General features: G+C 41.1%; 1 protein-coding gene across 3 annotated transcripts in view; it reads left to right on the top strand.

Annotated features, from left to right (window-relative positions):
* The window catches only part of Mier3 (MIER family member 3), a 26,565-nt gene extending 516 nt beyond the window's left edge, over positions 1–26,049 (top strand). For 2 of the 3 annotated variants that reach the window (XM_028783520.1, XM_028783504.1), the window contains exons 2-13: positions 1,208–1,232; positions 4,085–4,230; positions 9,895–10,029; positions 11,187–11,307; positions 12,055–12,140; positions 12,714–12,786; positions 14,691–14,842; positions 16,526–16,607; positions 18,564–18,658; positions 21,661–21,788; positions 21,870–22,012; positions 22,105–26,049. In XM_028783520.1, the coding sequence (XP_028639353.1) occupies positions 4,132–4,230; positions 9,895–10,029; positions 11,187–11,307; positions 12,055–12,140; positions 12,714–12,786; positions 14,691–14,842; positions 16,526–16,607; positions 18,564–18,658; positions 21,661–21,788; positions 21,870–22,012; positions 22,105–22,556 (1,566 nt within the window). In that variant the 5' untranslated portion in view covers positions 1,208–1,232; positions 4,085–4,131 and the 3' untranslated portion in view covers positions 22,557–26,049. The remainder of the gene's footprint in view (positions 1–1,207; positions 1,233–4,084; positions 4,231–9,894; positions 10,030–11,186; positions 11,308–12,054; positions 12,141–12,713; positions 12,787–14,690; positions 14,843–16,525; positions 16,608–18,563; positions 18,659–21,660; positions 21,789–21,869; positions 22,013–22,104) is intronic. The other variant, XM_028783512.1, reaches the window with a different exon arrangement.

Raw genomic sequence — 26,049 nt, 5'->3', positions numbered from 1 at the left:
GCCGGGCCGGGCGGCGGGGCCGGGCGGTGGCGGGCGGCGGCGGCGAGCTTCGGGCCGGGGTAGGCTCCGGGCCGTGGCCGGGGCGGCTGACGCGGGCCGCCGTTCGCTGGGCGCCTCCTCCCGGGGTCGGGGTGGGTGGAGAGCGGCCGATCCTCGGTCGGCGGCTGGATTGCAGCGGGGAGAGCGGGCTGCGCCACTGCCCCGCCGGAGTGAGCCGGCCCGGCCCTCGGCTCTCCGGTCGCCCGCCGCCCCTCTTGGCCGTGGGCTCGGAGGCCAGCGGGAGCAGAGCGGGACTCTGCCCCGAAGCCTGTGAGGTGCGGCGTTCCCGGGCGCAGAGACCGACCCACACCTCGACGCCCTCGCTGGCCGAGCGGCCCGAGAGTCGCTTTACCTCGGGCCGGACTTGGGGGGGGGGACGCCGGGCGACCCGGGCTTCGGGGCTATCTCCCCTGGGATGGGGAAGCTGGGGGAGGGGGCGGCGTGATGGGAGCACCGGGGCTGGGCAGGAGCGAGCTGTACTAGGGTCGAACTGGCGGCCCGGGGACCGACCACTCTCCGGGAAGGAACCGGCTCGTCCCAGACTCAGTGGCCGCGGCCCCGACCTCCGTAGCCGGAGGGGGGGGGGGGGGGGGGGGGGGGGCGCCCCCGCTTTGGGTTGGGGACCAGTGTCAGGATCGAGCTAGCCTACGCTTGGGGCAGTAGCCAAACCCTGGAGTTGGGGGTGCCCGCGCCCCCAAAGGGCAGGCTGTGTGTCTGAGAGAGTGAGACCCTCCTAGGGGACGGGGTTGCATTCGGTGGAGTTGCTGTGGAGCCAGCGGAGAGGGGGTTGAGCTACCGTAGGGGGTAACTCCCGAGATGCTCGGGATGAAGGACTGATGCTGAGAACCGACTAGCTCTGGCTTCGGCTTTCCGGCTTTGTAACTTGCCAAGCTCCAAACGGTGGCTTGGAGTTGCCCGTTTCAACTCCAGCCTTCGTCCCGAGTCTGAGAGTTTGTACACTGGGGACTTGGGGAGGAAGGCGAGGCAGCCAAGAGGGGGCCCGAAAGGGGCCGGGAGCGATTGGAGCGAAGCTACGTCTTGCACTTTTTGGCAGCTGCCTGGGAGCGCTCGGCTCCGCCCCCTCTGCGCCCTGTTGCCTGCGCTGCCTGCCTCCTTTGCTTGCTACAGAATTCAACCTCACAGTTTTCTTTTTCTCTCTCTCTCCCAGGCTTCCTTTGGAAGTTCGAGCCCAGGTTTGTTTATTTCTCTTACCTCTTCCGGGGGGGCTCCTAGAGGGATATGGGCTCAAAGATGTGCTGCTAAAAGGATTCGGTACACCCACAGAAATGTGTCCTATTTTTTCTATCATTTGGATCTTCATCAGAATTCCAGTGTAATTACATTGTTAGAGGAAGGAGTAGTTTACTGTTATTCTCTGTGCATGCTGAAAAAGTACCCCAGAAACCGTATTACAAAGTCTTTTATTCTCATATAACTTTTTTTTTTTGTTTACCGCTAAGCTGGAAATAATGAATCCCAAATCAATTTTCTACAAATTATCAGTTTTGTTTTATTTTTACTTATTTAAAAGAAATTGTCCTTTTAACTTGTCAGAACTTGGGGCAACTTGAATTGTTAGCTTTTAACTCTCCATTTTTCTTTACTATGACACTCAAGAAATGTCTTATATTTAAACTAAAAGTTGAGTTAGGTAAAGCTACCTTAATAATAAAGGAAAAGCAATCTGTGTCTTCCCGGTTTTGCACAGAGAAGTATTAATATAGTTATTTTTGAGCCAAGACCATCTTACCTAGGACAGACATCAGAAAACACTTTGAGGGTCCACAGAATCTGCACAGGTGTACTCACGTGGGAGGGGAGGTTGTCTGTCTCTTTCTTCATCTGCTAAACTGTTTTAGGTTCTCAAACCTTTTCCAGCTGCTTGTCTCACGGGTTCCAGAAAAAGTGCCTCTGGAATGATCTACCCCCTATAGTGTACAAGGAGGCAATTGGCATTGTTTTGCAGAGTCACCCAGTATAACAGAGTATATGCTTTTTTTCCATTTCTGTATAGAGACTTCCAAGTGCTAAGCAAGCTGTCTGCCATCGAGGCAGCCCCAAGTCCCCCCAGACTTTCTTCACATGCTGCTTAGGAGGGATCGAGCCACTTGCCTTGCTGGCCTAGTTTTTGTACTTAGGTAACTTTCAAGAATGTATTTAGGTATCTTTTAAGGTGGTAAAATAGATCAACACAGAGTGAACAGAATGAGTGATTATTTTTTAAATGATTGTCTATATCTGTACAAGTGTGTTTAAAATTTTTCCTAACTTTGAGACAAGCAGCTCTTTGTTATGACATAAAAGTTCAGGGAAGAAATATATACCTGATTTGAAGCATCAGGTTGATAATGTAATTTTTCCACTTTGCATCTTTTTCTGTAGAAGTTGCAATTTAAATAAAAATCCAAAAGGCAGTGTAGCTTCAGTATCTAAGCACTTAGTTTTTAATGAATTAGTCAATATTTAGAGAGAATTTTAGATCTGGAAAGGACTCAGATCAGTGCCTTTAGCTCTGTGTATTTTACAAATGAAAAACTCAAGCTAGACCTAGAAAAAATTTTAATGGCCTGCCTCAAGCTTCAAGTCAGGGACGAAGCCAGGAGTAGATCTTCAGGGCCTTCTGTTTCAGCCTCGACACTGGCATACCTCAGATGTTTCTCAGGAAAGAAAATTTATAAAGGTGGTGCTCTGATTTTGAGCTAGTTAGTAAATGTGTGTCTTTCTCTCTAAAAGTAAGTGAAGCCATATCTATTGCAACAAAAATGAGCATATGATGTTTTTTCAGCTTGTTACAAAGAAATAACAAGACCTCTTTGCAAATAAAGTCTTATGGAAGTGGAAATTTGTGTTTGTGTGAATGGGAGTGGTCTAATGCTTGTAGTTCTCTGAACTCAGAAACCTGGAGTCGTAGTTGGAGCCTCTCCATCATGAGAACATTTTGGCCTAGTTCACTGTTTTGGTAATGACCTCATATGATGCTTAAATCTTTGAATTTTAAAATAGTAATAGATTTCTTAAAAATAGAGGAAACTGTTGGATATTCTTCCATATACCTGGCCACACCCCCAGATGTAGACTTACTCCTTCTAAACTTCCGCTGGTCTAATTGCAGTCAATACTGAAACAAAACAAATGGAGAGAAGCCAGCTTCTCATACAATTGTCTCATTCTCTTGGAACAGAAGATTTTATTTATTTACTTACTCATTTTTGTAACTTGTTGATTGCATATAAACAAGTTTGTGTTGACAATAGCAACTTGCAGTGGGATGGATATCTTCCAAAACCTACAGATAGGATTTTTGTGTCACCTTCATGTAATCCTAAGACTTTTTTTTTTTTTTTAGCAATCTAGAACATGGACTTTCACTTTAATGTCTATTTGATTAACTCTAGGGAATTTGAAGTACTGTTAAGATCTGAATAAAATGATTCTGTGCTTTTAAGAAACTAAATTGGTATATGTAGCTGCTTCATAGAAAGATGTATTTGTCTTAAAAGCCAATTTTCTATTGAATTTTGTCTTTGTTTAGGGTTAGAGTTAATGTAAAATATATAATCTCTTCTGAAATGTTATGTTAGTTTGTTGGCTCATTTTCTGGAATCCTCCCATTCTTGGAACTTCTTGTCTTTGGCCATTTGGCTTGTGTTTTGGCTGTACTAGGAATTGAACCTGAGAACCCGTGTATTCCATTATGCCACATTGCTGTGTGCCCAGCTCTTGCTATTTTAAGGAAATGATACCTAGTAAGATTTTTCTCCTCAGAATATACTATTGAAATTATTTTGTTACTATTGAGCATGATTTCTTTTCCATGGTCTGGATGCCTGTCAAAGTTTGTGAATACTCTTCCTTGTTCTTTTGCTGGCTTAGATATCTTTTCAAGACCATATGGGTTTACTTTATAGCCTATAAAGTGTATAGTAAATTCATTTCATAAAGTTCACATATAAATATCAAAAGCAACTGGAAGACCAGAACACATTTTTATTTCTTTTGTAAATGGCCTTGCGGGTGTGGTGTGACTCCGTGTGTTTTGTTCCAGTTGGGTCTCTGTCTTCTGAGGATCATGATTTTGACCCCACTGCTGAGATGCTGGTCCATGACTATGATGACGAAAGAACTCTAGAGGAAGAGGAATTAATGGATGACGGGAAAAACTTCAGTTCTGAGATTGAAGACTTAGAAAAGGTAAGGGTTTACTATAGTACTTTAGAACACACAAACTTTTGTAAGTTCTTCTGGAACCTTTCTGAACTATTTTATGTATCTTTTTTTACTTTTTTAAACCTAACCTAACATTACAGATTTCCTCACTTTGAGAGTAGTCTAGTCAGAACATTTTCATTACTTATCTGTTAGCCTTATTTTACAGCTTATCCCAGAACAGTGAGGGTCAGACTTGAGCTTAACTTAGTCTTGTAGTAGAGTAGGGAAAAAAAGAATCCTTCCTTCTGAAACTTATGTTGGTAAGATACTGTTAGAGACTGAACACATTTTGCTGTACTTTCAAATGTAAATTGGTAATACTCTGTCTTCACCCTCCAGTCATCTTTTCAAAACTTGGCTGGATTGAGTTCACAACTTCTTAAGTCCAAAGTCAATATAAATTCAAATGAACTGCATTTTAAGCCTTTACTTGCACTAGGGCTATAGCAGAAGTCTTGCACAGGGTCACCTTGGAAAGCTGTAGGATTACACTGTCTATAAATTAACCTCATTTGAAAATTTCTGATCAGCTCATAGGAACAAAAGCCTTCAGGAATAATAGCAAATAATATCAACTGTTGGAGTTTCCACCACTCTTGTGCTTCTGGGCGGTTTTTTTTATTTTTTAGAGTGCAAACATGAAGCCTTTGTGAAGCAGGGCTGTGTACCACAGTCATTTCTTCCTGTTAGCCTACAGGGAAACTCTCTTCAGGGCCTAGACTCTCAGAGGCTGCTCCAGTACACCTGAAGCTACTGATCGAAGCACCTTCATTCCCATGATTCATTAATCCATGGTGATTATAATTCGGTTTATCCATTTTAAATGGATAGACAAATGGTGGTTCATGCCTATCTGTGTTCCTAGCAATTATGAAGTAGACTCAGGAAGATCATGAGTTCAAGGCCAGCCTGAGCTACATAAGGAGCTCTAATCCAACCTAAAAGTATGTAGTCCTCTCTTTCTACGCATCTGCTGATAACTGCACCCATCTCTCTGAATTTGTACATTTAGAAAATTTATGCTTTTCTCGTCTTTTTAACATGTATCAGTGTCTCTAGATGGTTCTGCTTCTTGGCAGAATACAATGATCTTTAAATTTTTCTGAAGACATGAGCTGTTTCTCCATTCAGAAGACTAGTTTTCTTTTTCAGTGTGCAGTAGACTGAAGACTTTCAGAGTTCCTGCTACATCCTCAGTGGTGGTTCCTTCTTCAATAAAATGTAGCTGTCTCTATTTATTGCTTTTTAATGAAGTACACAAGAATAAAAAAAATAAAAAGGGTAAAACTTGAAGAAATTTTATATTTAGACTTTTTTATGCAATTTGAGATAATATATTGATCTTTATTAAACTAGGCACTGGTATATTTCAACTTTTTTATACTAATCAAGAGCGTTGACTATGAATGTATTTTAGTGCCTACAAATGTTTGTCCATTACATTTATCATGTGTGTGGAGAATAAGAATAGAGATGTCAAATTAGCTTTTTTCCTGTGGCTCTTCATAAGTATAGATTGTGTGGCTAGAATTTTAGTTATTATTTTAGTTATAGCAAAGTAAGGCTTTGTCATAAACTTCATAAATTTTGTTTTTTTTTTAATATAACTGCTTCCCGAGATTTTAATTTAGTAGTTTTAGATTTAGATCTAGTTCTTTAAACGGTTGTTATTAAATTTTCCAAAAACTCAGAAGTTTAAATAAATAAGAAAAACTTTAAATCATCCTTTCCACCAGATTAAAGATTCTGTATGCATGATTCGTTTTGCAGTCTCAGGAATGCTGCATCTCAGTCTTTTAGTTCACCTACCTGGCAGTGCACCATGCATGCCAGAATAGTGCTAGCCTACTTCCCTGTTACTGACTGTAAATGTCTCATCGGTTAAGAAGTGACACAGATGAACATGTGGTTGGTAGTGTATCCTAATTTCTAACATGACCATCAGATTAAGATAATGATACTTTGCTTTTTTACAGAGAAAGTGAGGTGTAAGGGGCTAGGTGGTTTACCCAAGGTGATGATCAGCAGCCAGCTTGCCCTGTGACTCTACTCATGCCCTGCTCTGCTTTCCTCATACTCTTCCCATTGTAGAGCAGTTCATTCATAAATATGGCTGCACATACCTGTGTCCTTAAAATGAAATAAATTCAACAAAAGGCCCAATAAGAGAGGAGAAAAACCTGTCCCTAGCCTGATTGGATGGCGTTTATCAGCTGAGCTAGCCACTGCAGATGGCCTCGAGGCTTGGTGACTCAGTTTTGAGGGGAAAAGTATGAGAACGCTGTATTACTAGGTTCCAGTGGGAAGTACGTTAGTGAAATGCTCCAGAAACTGGATTCTCTTTAACCAGGATCACATCCAGTGCTTTCCCAGCAGTAATCTTTTCACATGGAACTCACTAGGAAGACTGTCTGCCGTCTCTGGAACTAAGGGCTCTGTGATCACCATCAAATACCATTAGCATCTTTGTTTAGCAGTGGTGTTTTTATGAAGAACCCAGAACCTCTTGCCTCCTCCCCACCTCTGATTTTTTATTCTTTCCAGCCTGTCCTGTCCCGGAAGTATGTTCCTCATCACACACTAATCCATATAGCCTTCCCTTTGCCCTCAGTTTATTCTACTTACAGACTGTTTGAGATAGAATCTTACTATAGAGCCCAGGCCTGTCTGGGATCAGTCTCCTAAGTGCTTTTAAAAACAAGTTGTTGTCTTCTTTTTTTCCCCCCCCTTTTTTTGGGTTTTTTGAGACAGGGTTTCTCTGTGTAGCCTTGGCTGTCCTGGAACTCACTCTGTAGACCAGGTTGTCATCTTACAACTCTTCTAACGTATGTCTCCCATTTGTCTCCCAGTATTGCTCTTGGTCACTCTCCTTCTCGGCATCCTGGGTCCACCCTGCTCACCTGCCTCCATCTCTCTTAGCTGTAGGCTCTTTGTTGTCTCTCGGATGCTGCCCTGGTCTTCCCCTCATTTTACCTATCTATAGACTCTCACTCAGGCACCTCCGCCTGTCCTCATGTCCTCAGCCCTTGCCTAGGTTTTCTGGCTCTTCCTTGTCGTGGTGCTGGGCTTAGCTGGCTACTCAGGCTGGAAGTCCTCCACTATTTAGACTCAGATCTCTTTCATTCCTGATATCAAATAACTTAAACTATATTTTCCTCTCTTACATGTCACATACATAATTCTCTTCCTTCGTGTTCTTACTCTCCTTGGTCTAGAATAAAGATTCCATTTTAAGATTTGTACTCTACCCTGTTTCCAATAAGCTCCTGTATCTGAAGTTCTTGGAATAAAGCACAGACCCTTTTCTCTCTGCCCTTTTTGTAGGTGAGCTCATCAGCTCCCATGGCTTTAAATACCATGTAGATGCTAATGAATGCCAGATTTATATCTTTAGCCCAGCCTGATTCTCTGAGCTCCAGGCTCCTGGCCAACTTGACTTTTCTTCTTGGATGCTTTATAGTTCTCAAACTTGTGTCCTCTGTAAGAATCTTGAAGATAATTCCTTTAAAAAAAAAATCCTCTTTTCCCCTTTGTCTTTGGTCTTTCTGTCACTCTAAAGTACCTACCCTTTCGCTAAAGGAGAGATCTTTATCACTATTCGTGTCTCTCCATAATCCCACAACTTTCTGCATGCAGCTTTCCAGTATTTCAGGAAGAAATAAGTTCCATCTTTTGAAAATCCTGGCTTTTATGTTTCTGTGTGTTTGTACTCACGCTCATGCCCGTGGACAAGTGGCCAGAAGACAGTGTGCAGGAGTCTGTCCTTCCATCCTGTGGGCCTCAGGCTGCAGCACCTTTGCGTGGTAGCCCTCCTGTTTCTATTCTTCAGTGGCTTCCTGGTTCTTTGGGATACAGTCCAGGTCCCTTTCCTTGTCCTGAATGAAGCCCTTTTGATCTGTCCTTGCTACTCTGGCCGTTCTCTGCCTGAGTCACTTCTCATTCATCCCACTGAGCCATGGCCACCAGCTTCTTAAACCGCCACCAGCTTTCAAGTACATCTTTTCCTTTGACTGGAGTGCTAGCCATGCTTTGAGACTCAGCCACATGTTTTGGTGTCTTCCTGCTAGCCAATGAAAATGGACCCCAGCCTCACTCTTGATCTTAGAGCCCTTTGTGCTTTATTTGTATTACAGAGCTTGCAGCTCTATATTTGGATGTCGTTGGGTCCCCTAATCTAAGGCTAAGCCGTAGAAAGGCAAAAAAAAAAAAGCCTATGTTTCATACCAGCAGCTAGTGCAGTGTCACTGTTCCTGATGGTGGAACTCCTCCTGAGCCACAGCGCTATCTGTGCATTCCTCCTCGGTACTGTGTTTGTGGGTCGGCCCCTTCTCTGGGTACACAGCTTTAGGGCATCACAACATTGTTGTATGGCAGTTAACATGTCTGATTTAGTAGCACTGAATTTCTTCAGAGAAAAGATTTTCTGTAATTTCCTATATCCCTGTCCAATAATTCTCAACAGAATATCAGTGAATAATAGGGTAGACCATCAGGACGTGAGGAACAACAGCGGTCTTCACACTATGGAGGAGAGTCAGTGTCACAGAGAAATGATGCTACAGATGGGTGGTTGGCAAGGTTGCAACCTGGTCCCCTACTACATTGTAGCAGGATAAGAGCCAAAGGGAATGCTGCTGGAGGGAGACTGAGCTGGTGCTCATTGCCTCCCGGGTAATAGGTAGTCCATGGTGGTTCCTCCTTGGCACGGGTAATGTTCTGTCTATGAATCTCAGTTTGGGCTCACTTTACATTTGTAATTTAGCATTGTGTCATATGGTTTAGTGTAACTAAGCTCTTGTCTGTGGTCAGGCCTAGTACCTATGTTCTGTGTCTATAGAACAAAAGCCAAAGGTCAGGGACCTTCAGCCTAAGTTCCTTGTGGGTGCTGATGGATACCCATAGGGACTGTCAGTGCTTGGTGGTCACTCATGGACACTATGTACATTCTCATGGCTAGTATCTCCATACAGTGTACTGTATTGACAGATGTTTGTCTTGAAGGGAACTAAACCAAGCTTTAGAAAGAAATCTCTTAATTGATGACATAGGTAAACATCTTAAAATGTGGGAGTTATCAAGTTTGTTTTGCAGCTATTTGTGAGTGATGGGTTGTAAGTGGTTCTATGAACTGTAGTAGTTAAAGCAAATCTGCATTAGAAGTCCATGTTTCCCAAGTCAGCTTGGGAAAGTTTGGGAGTCACTGAAGCATGGCATAGGTACCCAGGATATAGGGCTGAGGACAAAGCATGCAGGTTAGCAGTGTTGTCAGGAGGACTTGAGGCTGGTGTTCAAACTCGGAACTAAGAACTAAGAATGTATAACAACAGTTGGAGTTTGAACATTATTACATACAAATATAAAATAAATATATCAATATTTATACAGGAACTCCAAGGTTATTTAACTGAGCAAACAATCTAAAAATGATGTGAAGTTGTCTGTTGATTGGTTTATTGAAACTATTTGCTTTTGTTAATACACCAACAGTACTATTTTCCAACAGCAATACACAAAGAAGCCATAAAGTTTGGCTATGGTTGAATCTGCCCTGTCGATAAATACTATGCTATAGAAACTTGAGCATTGCAGTTAACCCACAGTTCAGATTATGGCATTACTGAGTCTGTGTCTACCCTGGTCACATAGGAAGGCAATATGCCTCTAGAAGACCTATTGGCATTCTACGGCTATGAATCTACAATTCCAACGGTTGCAAATTCCAGTGCAAACAGCTCCCCAAGTGAACTTGCAGACGAACTACCAGATATGACTCTAGACAAAGTAAGTACAGGCTTTTATAAGAAAGTTTCACGGTCACTGTCATTGCCTGATTTCTAAGTTTCTTCTGCATAAAGCATTTTCTAATTCTTAAATATACACTTCCTGTTATTTTGATGACTGCTTTAAACTTCATTTGGCTTTGATCCTGTTGCTTTTAGAGTAGTAGTAGCTGCTCCACTCTTGCTCAGTATTTTTCTGTTTAGACATTGTATCTAGGGGATTTTTAACTGCGGTTGATCTGTAGACACATGAAGACATCTATTAACAAATCTCCCAGAGCCTGCAAAGCAGGCTCTTTTTCTGGCTCAGGCAGAGTTCTTTTTCTGGGTCCTGAGAGTGACAATGGTCACAGCAGCTAAGGTCTCACAGGTGGCCTGTAGGGAGGCCTACTCCTCACTGAGGAGGGTCACGCAGCTGTGCCTCTAGGTGGGGCTCTGAGGTTTTCTTTGCTTGTTGGGCTTTAGGCAGGAAGAAAAATCTACATCTTGGAACCTGTTCCTGTGAGTTATCTTCAGCAATCCTTCAACGTTGAATGCCTACAGTGTAGCAGTACACTTTAATAATACAAGTCCAAAGTGCTTCTTTTTAAGTAGTATCTCCACTTACAAAGGTAAACTTTTTAAACAATTGGAAGAGTTATTTCTGAATTTTAAAGAATTATTGGAAATGAGTATAATTGCTAGCCACTGAGAAGTTCTGTTTTTATTGTTTTACTGCTTTTTGAATTACTGTCTCACTGTTTTGCTCAGACTTGCTATGAACTCCTGAGCTCATGAAATTCCCCTGCCTCGGCCTCCTAACCTGCTCCAGTAGGCACATACTGTTGTGCTATGCTAGAGCATACTGTTTTTGTTATAAATTCACTGAAAATTGGTCTAGATCTTCCAATAAATTCTTTGCATGCTCATAAAAAGGCAAGTGTACAAGTGCATTTTTTATTCCTATTTGATAAGTCACAAAAAATGAAAACAGTACATTAAGTATGTGATTAAATATTAAATGTTAGTATTTATACACATAAATTACAGAATTTCAAACTTTTCAGAACTAAGGCACAAATTGGTTTGTAATTATTGAGTGTTATAAAAACAAAAAGGCATCTCCGTTAACTGAGGTTGCAGCTCTTCCAAATTTTCACTGCTTCCCAATTCTTCCAGGAAGAAATAGCGAAAGACCTGTTGTCGGGGGATGATGAGGAAACTCAGTCTTCGGCAGATGATCTAACACCGTCTGTGACTTCCCATGAAACTTCTGACTTCTTCCCTCGGCCTTTACGATGTAAGGATGCTAGGTGTCTGCTGATGGGTGTTAGCGATGGCGCTCAAGCTTCAGAACAGTGTACTGACATGCTCGGAGGTCAGAAGCAGTCCTAAAGTATTGTACATACCTTAAAGAGAGTGTGATAGTTTGTGTGGAACTGCTACCTTTGTCATTGAAATGGAATGAACCCATATTTTGTTATAACCCATAGACTCACTTAGTTGCAAGGCTGCCTGTTTTCATCTTTTGCTATGGTAACCCATCTTAGTCCAGCCACAAAATACGTTTTGGGCTTGTTAAAAGGTTCAGCTTAGCTGTTTTGAGAATTTACAAGTGCTCAAAAAGTATCTTTACTTTTAGTGATTTATTGTATTTTTTTCCTTTTAGTTCTTGGTGGTTAATGTTTATTAGTAATATTAAAAGGGCTTTAGGCTGAAAAAATGCTTGATTGTATCCCCATGTATCTTGTAGTTAATGTTTCCAAGTGCACATGCCTGGGTATGTCCAGGGATAGCTTTGGGCTCAGCTGTCTGTGCAGTCCTGGGTTAGTTCAGTGAGGATAAATCCCCATGCTGCACTTGACGTTTCTGGGGATGGCTTGGTGAGGGGAGTATACACTGAAGTGTTAGTGCTCTCAGTGTTTGTCCTTGTGACAGATCGCAGCTATGAAAACAGTGCAGGTGGGCTTAGTGAGTCTTTATTCAACAAGTTTGTATAATAAGTGGCATTCTCTTCGGTACTTAAACTTTTTGCATTTTCTTTAAGCAAACACTATATGTGACGGAGACAGGGAATCGGAGACTGAGAATGTTGAAACGGACAGTGGTAACTCACCTGAAGATTTGAGAAAGGTAAGCCACCTATCACTGTAATCTAATAGAGAGCATTTGGACTAATGCCTCTAAAAACACTTCTGAGAGCTGGAGAGAGATGGCTTAGGGGTTAGGAGCATGTACTAATCCTGCAGACAATGAGGGTAGAGTTTCCACCCAATACCAGGGTTAGTGGCTCTCAACTGCCTGTAACTCCAGCTTGAGGGGATTTCACTCTGTGGGTTCCTGCACTCATTCATGCATGCACGTGTGCACACAAATATATATAATGAAAAATAAAATTGTAATGTTTGAAGTGGGGCTTACTAGATGGCTCATCAATTACGTGTGCATACTGCACCGTATAAGATGGTGCACAACTACCTGGCCTTGCACCTGTACTCTTTTGCACACATTACCACCCCCAGCACATACACATTTAAAAATAAATCTTAAAAAAACAAAACCTAAAAACTTTTCTAAAGCAGCTTGTGATAGTTTTATTATTGCATGATGAGGTTTATTTTGTTTGATAGGTAAGAACAGATTAATGATTTGGGATTGTTTATGTTTTTATAATAATGTTGCTTTTACTTCTCAATTTTCCTGTAGGAAATAATGATTGGTCTACAGTATCAGGCAGAAATTCCCCCTTATCTTGGCGAGTACAGTGGTGGTGAGAGAGGTAAGGTCAAGTTATCCTACCACTCAGAGTGTTTTCTTAACAGTCGGATTATAGACCAACCTAGATGAGCTCGAGATAGTGCTCCAGACTAAAGTCCTGTCTAGGAAAAAAAATATATCAAAAGTAATCTTGAAGCTGGGCCTGGTGGGTCTGCTTTTGATCTTACTAGCATTGGGGAGCCAGTGGCAGGGAGATCAGGAATTCAAGGGCTGTGTGAAGAGAAGGCTACAACAGCAAGACCCTGGGGCTTCAGGAGCTCTGAGCAGAACCTCACCTCTTGAAGTAGGGAGATTGTTACAAAGATAATCTTGTGGAAAGAAACTCTGGGAGCAAAACACAAGCAGGAGGAATTCTTGTGCTGTTACTGGCAGAAGAGTTGAACGTACTCTGCTGCTGTTGCTGTCACCACTGTTGCCTCCTCACTTGTAGTTGAGAGTTCTGAGAACATGGGGCATTGTTGGGATTAGGAATGCAGGTGTGCCTTCTCCCGTGGTCTTCCGTGAGACTCCAGTAGATGCGGACCGTTTCTATGGGTGCTGGGCTTTTACCTAAATGAGTTGGTTCATCCTGCACAGCTACCAGGCCCACTTCTTCCTCCATATTATATTACTCTCCCTCCATTTAAAGCCCAAGGACTAGTTACCTGGGGCCACTAGCTTTGGCAGCTACTAGCGCCACTTTTCCTAAATTGCTTTGTAGCGAATGGAAAAGCTTGTGCCACAGGAAGCAGGAAGAACTGATGGTCTCCAGTGCCCCAGTTGTCCTTCCCTGTCACATGCCACACACAGTCCAGGCTTGATATAGGCTGTAGGTACTTTGGCCTTCTGCTATTTCTTCCAGCCTGCAAATTCAGGAGGGAAGGTGTGTACCTTTTGTTTAGAATTAGCCTAAACATAACTATTTCAGTTAAACTGGTTCTAGAAACTGTTCAAAAAAACATCTAAGACTTGAGGAGGCATCTTTGCCATCCCAATGCTTGGCTCACATTTGAGGCTAGCCTGTGCTATATACTGATCCTGTGAATGTCTGTCTTAATAGTGCACGAGCATCCTCCTCCTTAACTTTCCTGCTAACTAGGCAAGGGAGTGCTTATCTTACATAGTTCAAAACATTTTGGTCCTGCTACCAATGAGTTAGTTTTTATTAGTTAGTTTTAAGGTATTACATGCTTGAAGAGTGGATTATATATCCTTCAAACCGTGGGGTAACAAAGCAGTGCCGTGTTAAAGTGATGGAGTGCATCCACAGATCAAGCCCGTCACGATGTGAGTGACACTGCACTAACAGCACATCATTTTAAGAGATTGTGCAAAGTTTATTTTATGTTTGCCTTTCATAAGCCTCTCTAGGTGTCTTGATTAATCTGCTTCTTCCTTTAAATAAAAATTCACTTGATTGCTTTAATCTGTAAAGGAACAGTAGACCTTTCTTAGGCATTGGGTTATTATTTGATATTTTGGCTTTTATTTTTGTTTTATTTGTAATTTTAACCTTTAGAAAGTTCATAGGGTCATTTACGGAATTCAAGAGAAAAAATTACAAAGAGGTTATCAGAGAATTTGACAGTTTAATAATTTGTTTGGCTTGGTTTTTACAGCTTCATTACAAAACTATAAGGTACTATTTTGAGGCTTTGCAATTATAGTTTACTAACTAGCCTTAGAAAACCTTCTAATGGTCAGGAAATCCAACTTCCAGAATAGCTTTATGCTTTGACCACTGGCCCCAAATGGTCAAGTTAAAATAGGTATGTTTCCTTCTATCTCAGCAAAGACTCCAGCATTCACAAGCTGCTCAGTTTCTTATCCCAGTCAGTAAGCTCTGTCCAGTAAGGGAGGCCCAGTCTGAGCATTCTTTTAATGTCTTCATTATTTGTGACATATCAATGGGATTTTCTTTCTTAGCTTATGAAAATGAAGACCAGTTACTGTGGCGTCCTGATGTGGTTTTGGAGAGCAAAGTCAAGGAGTACCTTATTGAGACCTCATTAAGAACTGGAAACGAAAAAGTCCTAGACAGAATTTCTTCAGGCACACACACCAGGGATAATGAACAGGTAAGCTTGCTCTTTGATAGTATTTCTAGATAACTTTCTAGTACAAATGCTGATTTTAAATAGTTTAAGTGTAAATAGGCTATCTTATCTCTCATTAGAAATTTATTCTAATTTGTCAGGTCCTTTACAATAGCTGTATAATTATTTAAATTTTGGGGGGTATTATAATGTGATTGTGTCACTTTCCTTCCCTGTCCAAACTTTACCATGCTTCATTCCTCCTTCCCCCAAAACACATGCACACATGCATAACCTGCTTGCTGGTCTCAATAATGTTAATGTGTGTTTTCAGAGTTGACCATTGGTATTGGATAACCAGTTGGTGGCTCTTGTCTTATCTCTTCGGCTCTGAGCATCCCTTAGTTGCTTATAGTTCTTTTCTAGGAGACACAGTATCACAGCAGACTCCCTGTTCCTTTGGTTCTTAGACTCTTTCCCCCTTCCCCACAGTGACACCTAAGCCTTAGGTGCAGGAGTTGTGTTCCAGGTGTATCCATTGGGACTGGGTACCACAACCCTGCATTTTGATTGGATGTGGTTTTCTGTGATTACTGCCTGTTGCAAAGAAAGGTTTCCTTGATAAGGGTGAGGACTACACTGCTCTGGATAGATATTTATAATCCCTACTCTGTTCTGAACAGTTGTTTCTAACATTGGTGTCTTCAGCACCTGTCTCATGCTGAGCCAGCCTCATCTTTCCTGAGACTTGCTTTGGAAGTCTTACTACTGACCTTTCAGTTGAATTCTGTCTGCTGTCAATTATTACATTAACATCCCAAACACTGAACAGCCCGAAGTCGATTGACATAAGCAGAACCTCTCATGGTTACAGAGAAAGCAGAAGCTGAGAAAGCTGACCTTGCTCATGGGCCTGCTGATCTTCTGTATTCCACAGAGGGAGGCGAGAGCAGCAAGAGATGGACACCACTCTAATATCCCCACTACCAAAAGTAGGGGGTTTGGCCAAGCATGGTAGTGAATGCCTGGAACCTCAGCATTTGGGAAGTTACGGCAAGAGAATTTGTTTAGGGCCAGACTTGTCTAAAATGCAAGGCTAACCTAGGTTCTATCAGACTCTGTTTCAGTAAACCATAAAAAAATTAACCTTCCCAGGTGAGAAGACCCAGAAAAATGTAAAAAGTCAGTATGATGATAGTAGATGACCTCTGGGTAAGAATGAACAGAAAGCTCTGGCAAGATGGCTTGGTGAGGAACCTCAGCACCTACGTAAAAAAAGAGGGCGTGGTGGGGAGACGCATCCAAGAAGATACCTGAAATCAACGTGTGACCCACACAGGTGCCTCTGTGTACACATGCATACACATGTAATAGACATACACAGGAATGAACAAATGCACGAGGCCCTAGAGTCAGTTTGCAGAATGGTTCTGTAGACTAAATGTCTAGACAAGCATGCTCCTATGTCATGACAGGGTCTCTAGATAACCCTGGCTGGTTGTCTTAGACCTCATTATAGAGACCAGACTGGCCTGAAACTCACTGAGTGAGCTCTGCCTGCTGGGATTAAAGGCGAATGCCACCATACCTATACATGGCTTGTCAGGAGACATGAAAGCATTTTAGTAGTGTTTGTTGAGACTCTTAAAAGATACTTGTTTCTTAAAATGCTCTTAGATATGAACTGTTAGCAGTTTTTATTTGTTGTTTTTCTTGTTCTCTTAGGCATTATACGAACTTCTCAAGTGTAACCACAATATAAAGGAAGCAGTGGAACGGTACTGCTGTAATGGAAAGGCATCTCAAGGTGAGAAACATGAAAGCAGGACAAATGATGTGGGGTGTTCCTCTGAGGATCAGGGCAGGTGGTATGCTGTACCGGACAGAGCAGACTGTGGCCTTTTTGTTCACTGTCATAGCAGTTATTTCCCTTTGTCCTGGTAGTTGTACCCTCCCCTTACAACAAGCCTGTAACCTCCACTTTCTTGTAGAAATGGTTTCAGAACAAAGAGACCCCGCAAATGACAAAAGAGCCAAAGTAATTATGATTTTATGGTTTGACTGAAAGATGTTGGATATTTTGGTTTTATTTAAGTCAGAAAATAAAATGGAGACTTAGGATTAATGGGGAGGAAAACAGGGCTGGCAGGATGGCTCCGCCGGTAAGGGCACTTGCTGCCGAGCCTGAGGGCCTGAGTTCACACGGAGGGGAAGGAGAGGAGCAGGTCCTGCACACTCTTCTCTACGTACATGGTCACAAGCACTCAGATAGAGAAATGGGAAAAGGAAAAGATGTGCCGTGTATTCCGTAGAGTTTAGTGAAGGAAGTGTAGCTTTAGTGGTCATGTAATAATAGATTATTATTTTTATAGAGCTTATTGTCTGTTTATCATAAGTGTTAAGGAACATGGCTGCTACTTAAATATTTTCATCTTTATATAAATGGATATCATGTACTCAGCTGTCACTAAGTGTATGTAGAGTGAAAATAGTACTTAGTGACATTATAAATAGCATGAAAAATGTAAAAGCTGGAAATAGTATATTTAAATTTAAGTAGGTTGTTATAGTATATTGAGATACTTCCCTTGTAGAAGACACTTCTTTGAAAGGATTATTTTAAGCTGTCAAAACTTTCAGTCTTTAGACCAGTTTTTCCTGAATTCAAAATATTTTTCACTTTTTTTGTCTACTGCTATTAATAGCTTTGAGGATCTGGTCCCAGTATCAGTGAGTGAGGTAATTCAGAAATAAAAGAGTAACAAACTAGTCCCTAAGCCTTGGATGTAGCCTTGTGAAGACTCTTCTCACCATAACTGGAGTTTTCATTTATCACTCTTAGTGTCTGTTGGAAAATTTATGAGATTTAGTATTTTGAGAGCATCTCCAGCACTCACATACTGGCTTTAAATAAATATGGGTGGATTCCTATAGTCTGGAATTAAAGAACTTACTTTTTATGTTAAATCAAAATAGAACCTTTCTTTTTATTCCAAAAAGACGGTATTCATTTTTGCTTCTCTGATTGTTGGGACTAGGGCAACAGCTTAGTTGTTGAGAGCCAACATGTAATCTCCAGAGTCCATGTGGAAAGCTGTGCTGGTGTGCACTGGCAGTGCTAGAGCTGGGAGGCAGACACGTGCTCCTCGGCTCTCAGCTGCCGAGTCAGCTAACCCCAGGTTAGGGGAAGGAACCGTCTCAGTGAAGCAGGGTAGACATGTCCTGAGCAGACAGTCAGGATTTTTATTTATTTATTTTTCCTCGAGACAGGGTTTCTCTGTATAGCCCTGGCTGTCCTGGAACTCACTCTGTAGACCAGGCTGGTCTCGAACTCAGAAATCCACCTGCCTGTCTCCCAAGTGCTGGGTTTAAAGACGTGCACCACCACTGCCCGGCTGACATTCATGATTTGAGTCTTCATGCATGTGTATACATGCAGTTGTTTACACACACACACACAGTGTTTAAAATTAGAAAAACGTGTATTTTAAGAAAATATCAAATCCTTTTTTCATAGTGCAGAGAACAAAAGGTGGGTTTTTTGTTTGCTTGATACATGTGGTAGGAATGGAACTCAGGTCCCCTAGAACAGTACATACTCTTAACTGCTGAGCCCTCTCTCTCCAGCCTGTGTCTTTATATTCTAAAGGACAGTATGTGTGTCTGAAACACCCTGCACTCTGAGTTTGTGTGAAAAGTTAGTCTGAAGGGGAATCCATGATGCACATAGAGTCCGAACTCTTACGTTCTGTTCTCTCTGTAGAAGGAATGACAGCATGGACAGAAGAGGAGTGCCGAAGCTTTGAACATGCACTGATGCTTTATGGGAAAGATTTTCATCTCATTCAGAAAAATAAGGTGAGTTAATGGAGAGTTACATGTTCATGGTTACAACCAATGCTTTATGCTATTTAAATAGCATAAATGAATGAGCAATTTCCTGTTAATAACACTTCTAATATTCTAAACAAGATTATTATGTGATTAAAATGCCATAGCCTGCTCACAGGGTGATAGAATATTCAGTTCACACAAGAACTCAGTATATTTTTTCAGAAAGTCTTCCATGTTTGTCTGCCTTTGTTTTCTTTTAAGCTGTTGTGATATTTGTAGTCTCTCATATTTTTATTGATTGTTGGAAACTACAGTTGCTTAAAACAAGGAGGGATCGACAGACAGACTGATTCAGAACAAAGGATTATTACTAAAAGCATCTAAGAATCTGTCGTAATCATTGGTGCAGTGTGGATGGGGGGGGGGGGGGGGGGTGGGGGTGGGCAGCGCAGCAGCAAGAAGTCCCACTAACTGCTAGTGTGGCTGCAGAGTTGTACAGCTGCTTTGGATAACTGGTAGCGTCTGATACTCTTTACCAGATGAATAGTCCTACATGAATTGAAAACTTCATTTTCAAGCAGAACCTGCATGCAGATATTTAGAGCAGACTCAGTTAGCTTGTATTGTAGAGCCAGAACTCGGAACTGGTATCTCATTAAAGAGAAATCCAGAAACTGGTGACTGTCCAGACAACAGGATGTCACTTAGTATTAAAACCAGTAAAACTAGCAAGTAGCAAAAGGGAATAGCTTAAATGTTTAATGGTAAGTGAAAGGTAATCCAAGAAGCGTGTGTGCATCCTAAGAATTCCCACAGCCTGACAGTGGGATGTCAAAACTGCACTTAACACTGAGTGAATGCAGAGGTTGGGCAGGAAGGAGGGAGAGGGCTTACAGAAGGGTGATACTGTAAAGGAGTCAGACATGAGTCCAGTAGAAACTCTAGACTGAGAGAAACAGTGATCGACATAGCAATGCAGGCTGACCACATTCAGCAGGTGTCGTGGTGTCGTGGTGTCGTGTGTGTGTGTGTGTGTGTGTGTGTGTGTGTGTGTGTGAGAGAGAGAGAGAGAGAGAGAGCGCAGCAAGTACGAGGGAGTCTGTTTACTCAGTGTTGGCATAAACTCACTACTACTCTTACAGACTCAAGATACAAGATCTAGATATGTTTGTCTGGTTTTAGTTTGTTCTAGCTCTGTTTATTTAAAAGACTATCCTTTCTCCATTGATCTGCCTGACTCCTTGGACAAAGTTGGTTGTTTATCAGTGCTTACATTTCTGGGCTCCTTCTCTACCCAAACACCCTGGTATCAGATTCTCATTGCTGTCCCTGTTCCTATCCCTGTACCTTTCCTCTTTTCTTTGAGACAAGAGTCTCACTATATAGCCCTGGCTAGCCTGGAATTCACTATGTGGACCAGGCTGACTTCAAACACTGCCTCTGCCTCCTGAGTGCTGGGATGAAAGCCGTGTGCCCCATACCCTATACACACCATTGGTTGTACAGTGTTAAAGTTACATAGTCTTGTTCCTTTGTCACTAGAACCCTGTGTTAGCTATTCTAGGGCTTGTGTGTTCCATATAGATTTAGTCAGTCAGTGTCCACAGAGTAACTTGCTGGAGTTTTATTGGGATTACACTGACTCATTAGTCTTCTTATCCATGAATATAGACTGTCTCTCCATTTCTTCATTAACTGTTTTACTCAGATCTAGTTGAGAGGGTACTGATGTATTAGTTTTAGTTTTAAATTTCAGCTCATTATTTGTACATAGGAAGTAATAGATTTTTCTAAATTACTGGTTTTTTTTTTTATTCTATATTTATATATTAAAGCTAATGTCTCATGTAGTCTAGGCTAGTCTGGCTCACTGTAACCCAGGCAGGCCTCACACTTAGTGATCTTCCTACCTCAGCCTTCCCAGTGCTCAGATTATAGGTTCAGATTATAGGTGTAAACTACTCTGCTTAGCTGTAATAGGTTAATCTTCATGGTTTAATCGTCAATCCTGAAACCTTGCTAAAACTCCTCGTTGGTATTTTACCTTTTTGGTATGGATGCTTGCACCTGGCAAGGCCCCACATGTCGCTCATCCCAGCTCTGCGTTTTGAGACAGGGGTCTCATCACTAAGTTGCTTGGACTGATCCTGAACTTTCTCTGAAGCCAGGCAGGCCTTAAATGTTCGCTTGGATTCCATCACCACTTTGTTTTCTGTTGTGCTGACTCTCTGGGATCTTTGCACAGCTTCTGCCACTTCTGAGGCGTGATGGCTCTTTTCTTTCCATTCTGTGTGCCTTTCTTGTCTCTGCATTACTTACTCTGCATTTCATGGTTTCAAAAGCTTCTCCCTCTGTTAGTGACTTTAGATCACAGCTTAATCTGGAATCAGGATAGAGACTCTGAAATGTTTGTATTGGGGCACTGATAAATGTGGGAAGAACGTGTTTATTGAATAAAGATAGTCTGTTTATAGTCAGACACTTGTGGGTATTTTAAGTATTTTGGAGGACTGTAGTTTGGATATGGAGCCAACTGTTTGACTTTCAAAAGTTAGTTGTTAAGCCCATTGGAGCTAAGAGCCAAACATGTGGAGCAGAAAAGCCTTGCCTCTGCAGAGCTCGAGGTTGCTGGGTCTCTGAATTCATCAAGCCCTTAGATAATCGGTATTGTTCCTCTTTAGTTTACCTGCCCATCATTTGGGGAATTAGTAGGTCTCAAGGAAAACCATTCATGGACCTGTTTTTGGACGTTGGCTAATCCCAATGGTTGTCAGTCACAATAAGAATTCAATCACTATTATTTCAAGACTTTTTTAGTAAACGTACAACATTGTTTGTGGATGTGCATTTTGTTTTTTAGCAGCTCTGTGCTTTTGAGTCAGCTCGGTGTTACATGTAGAGATATCAGTGACATACTTAGAATTTCGTAATTGTACAAGAAAAAGCCTATGAATTTAAGCTTCCTTGTTGGTGATCTTGCTAAAAATGGCATTGGGATCATCATTTTGTCTGCCTTTCTTCGCTAGGTGAGATCTAGGACTGTGGCCGAGTGTGTAGCCTTCTACTACATGTGGAAGAAGTCGGAACGCTATGATTACTTTGCTCAACAGACAAAATTTGGAAAGAAACGCTATAACCATCACCCTGGCGTTACGTAAGTATAGTGGGTTTGACTTGAGTGACTGCCATGTTTAACTGTGATGCACAGTTAAGAGTATTGGTGTCTGTTCTTCAGGGACTATATGGATCGTCTCGTAGATGAAACAGAGTCTCTGGGCGGTGCGGTCAGTTCTTCAGCCTTAACTTGTAGCCGGCCTGAGCCAGTTCCTGATCAGCCGCTGAACGTTCTCAGCTCCTTCACTGCCAGTGACTTGACAGGTAAGATGAGGCTGTTGTGCACAGCCTGCCGCAGCCTGCGCTGGGCCCCAGCTCGGGACCACTCATCTAAACTATTTTCTGTTTCTTTCCAGCTTTGACCAACAGTGTAGCAACTGTCTGCAACCCCACAGATGTGAATTGTCTGGATGATAGCTTTCCTCCACTGGGAAACACGCCCCGTGGACAAGTCAATCATGTGCCTGTCGTAACGGAAGAGTTACTCACCCTACCCAGCAATGGTGAAAGTGATTGTTTTAATTTATTTGAGACTGGATTTTATCACTCAGAGTTAAACCCCATGTGCAGTGAAGAATCAGAAAGACCAGCAAAGAGATTGAAAATGGGCATTTCTGTCCCTGAATCCTTTATGAATGAGGTTTCTGTAAATAACCTGGGTGTAGACTTTGAAAATCATACACATCACATCACCAGTGCCAAAATGGCTGTCTCTGTGGCTGACTTTGGCAGTTTGTCTGCCAATGAGACAAACGGATTCATCAATGCCCACACTCTGCATCAGCACGCGGCCCTCCATTCAGAGTGACGTGAATGCGAAGCCCAGAGACGATGGGTGTGCTGTACCAGTAAACTTGAGGGGACCTATCAGGTTTGCATAGTCTTTCACTGGAAGTTTGAACCTTTTTCACTATGACATCAGTGATGTCAGTATGTATAGAACTATATCTTGATTTATCAAGAGTATTTTCATTTGTCAATCCATAAATGTGGAAACGAACTATGATCAGCAGAGTTGGGAACTAAGATTGAACTCTGTGGTGCAGCTTTAAGCTCTGCTTCTCTTCCTCATCCCTTAATACCTCTTCCCACGTCCTCCTTCTTTTCTGTTCCCGTTGCCCTCACCCCAGATTTAAAACCTGTAGACAGAGGCCACCAGCTCAAACCAGCACAGATGTTCTGAACTGATGTGTGGCTTCTTTTCATGTCAACTCCTTTTGCCGTAATGGATGCAGTGGAATCACAATGTTTACAGGTACCAACCCCGAGCCCTGCTCAATGTAGCATTTTTTGTTTGTTTGTTTTAATTTCTTTATTAATAAAAGCAGGGGTAGGTTTCTTTAAACTGCACAAACATGCAAGGATTTTTTAAAAACGGAAACTTCTCTCATGTTATTCAACTAGAGCACTTCAGTTTACAAAACAGCAAGACCATCTGTCTGGAAGCCAGCACGAGGAACTGTGTGCAAATGATGAAGACACTTGCTTGGATCCTGTTTCAAAATTCTAGACCAGGGCTACCTTACACAGAATTGGTCATTTTACTGCCGGGAGACTTCTGTGTAAAAAAAAACCTTTTTTTTTTTTTTTTTTTTTTTGACTAAAAATTTGGCATTTGAAGATGTGGTATTCATACGGAGTTTTGTCCACCATTGTCAAGATTGTAATATTAAAAATCATACTGGTCACTGGTAATTTAGTTTATTCCGAGGCAATTGGCTTGCAGAAGCACAGTCTACAAAGGCCAGGAGGTTGCCACAGTGGTTTACGTTTTGGGACACCTCTTAAGTTTGGATGGAGCACTTGCAGTTCAAAGTGTTAACATGCTTAGACTTCTAGATGGTATGCATAATACAGAACCTTGAAGTATATTTAAGCTATTTGTTTAGCTTGAATAGTTGGAAAGAAAAATGTGAGTTTCTGTCTGAAATAGAATGGTACGTTACCACTTTTAAGTTTTAAAAAGTGACAGATGTTCACATGCATCTCAGATGTGATTTTACTTTTATTCCAAAAGTGAATAAGAAGCCATTGTCATAGCTTTGACCATTTTTGCTTTACTAGACATGCTCCTTTAAGTTTTAAGGTGAATCAAACTATACAATACAGTATTAGGATATGATAAGCTTTGCTTTTATAGTACAGTTAAAACAATTACTTTTTGCACCGTCTTAATTAAATATTTTGATTTTTTTTATTTTACTAGTTGTGTTGCTTTGCAGAAAATCTTAAACATTTGACTGTGTTGCTGTTTGTAAGTGTAAGTCGCTTCAAGGTCGTGCTGATGAGTAGATAGGAGGTAGTGGTCTTAGTGATTGAAAGGGAGGGTATTTATTATACAAACTGTGAACTGCAATGACATCCTTGGGTTTGGATGATGTGTATTGTTTTCCTTTGCAGCATTTTAATGAAGATTGCTTTGAAGTGTTTACGCAGTAGCACATTAACTATAAAATTTAGTTTAGCACAGAGGACAAAGGGTGGTTAAATTAATAACTTAAAATCAGTCTTTAACTTATACATCTAAAATTTAGTATTCCTGTATGCACACAGTAAATAATGGGTAGCCTGGGCTCCATGTTGCTTTCTAATATTATCCGAGTGGTTAGCTTCTTATTGCTGTGTTGTGCTAAACTTTGAACCTTATTTCTTTTGTTCCCTTCAGTATACTTTCTTTAATGTAGGAGGATACTGGGCATATTCTTCCATTGTTAAGTATATTTTTCACTCTGGGTTTACAGTGGCTGGTCTGTATAAATAATTTACACAAAGATGACTGAATGCTAATACCAGTTGCACTTAAATGAAAATGCCCATTCTCATTAGCTGACGCAGTTTATCTATGCATTGCTGGGGTCTTGATACAAGATGGAAACAGTGTTTCTTATCTACGGTTTTGATTATCAGCAAGTTGAATGGACACTTTAGTTAAATAGATTTTTGACCAAAATCCAGAAAAATGATATGAGAGAAAAATAAATTCCAGCTAGTTTAACAGATTTTTAAATGCTAACCGGATTTTAGCCTCTTAGAGAGTGCTACCTAGCTGGTAACGTTTACTTTTAATTCCTTGTTAAAATGAGGCAATAATTTGCAAGATTTTTGTATATATGTGTACAGTAAATTCTTCATATCTTTTTAGACCTAATTCAATATTTTCTGACTGCTCCTGTCATGTATGATACATTTTTGTGCATGCCTGATGTGACATTCATAAATTGTACCACTATGACTTTATCCATGTAAAATAGCTATTTATTGAATATTCTTTCAACAGCTGGACTTTTTTTTTGTCTCCATTTAAACATCTTAACAGAGAATTTGTTACTGTTTATTAAAAGAATTGAGTTTGAAAGCATAAAAAATCTGATTTGTAATTGTATGAAGAAAAACAATGCCTTTACTATCACGTGTTAAGCACAATTCTTAGCAAACTGTGATAAATTCTTTGTTTCTTTCATTTGCCGAGATATTTTCATATGAACAAACCAAAAATCCATGGTGAGCAGTGGCAGCAGCGTTGGCTGGCCCGTTCTTTGTGTACAGGGAACCGGGAGGATGTGGACATTGACAAGTGTAACCTGGTGCTGTGACTAGAGCAATACTTTACTTTTGTTAGTTGTGCTTCGCCTTGCTCATGCTAGCCTTTTAAATGTTTAGTTTTCCTCTTGTCATGGTCAACTGCTGAATTTACTTGAAGGATGTAGAATACTATTTAAAAAAAAAATACTAAAGTCTGTACAATTAGGTCAAAGAATTGTGCAATCGTTTCCTTTTTAATTTTTAAAATTGAAGGTCACAAATATTTGCGATCAGACCTAGTAGTAGTAGTATCTATTTAATTTAACCAAAGTCTAGTAAATACTTCAACGTTGAATGTAAACTAACAAACCTGACCACCAAGGAGATTGTTTGCCCAGAGTTTCAAAGCACATTGTCTACGAATGGAAATTGAAATAATTTATAAAATATTGACATTACTATGTTTTTTAAAAAGTTCCTAATTTTTTCACTAAAAGGAGGGAAACTATTAGTTTTATTGTTAAATATGGTAGATATTAATATTCCTCTTAGATGACCAGTGATTGCAATTGTCCCAGTTTGAACTAAGTACCCTGTGAGTATGAGAGAAACTAGTGACAATCAGAACAAGTTTTAGTATCCAATGTTCAAGAGGAAGTTGCTATTGTTGCATTGATTTTAATATTTGTACATAAACACTGATTTTTTGAGCATTATTTTGTATTTGTTGTACTTTAATACCTGGTGTACAGTTCCAGAAATAAAAATCTGGAAATCTG

Source organism: Grammomys surdaster, unplaced genomic scaffold (genome assembly GCF_004785775.1).
Source record: "Grammomys surdaster isolate TR1022 unplaced genomic scaffold, NIH_TR_1.0 99, whole genome shotgun sequence".
Lineage (NCBI taxonomy): Eukaryota > Metazoa > Chordata > Mammalia > Rodentia > Muridae > Grammomys > Grammomys surdaster.
Note: the sequence above shows the minus strand (reverse complement) of the source record. Positions and strands in the feature narration are given on the sequence as shown.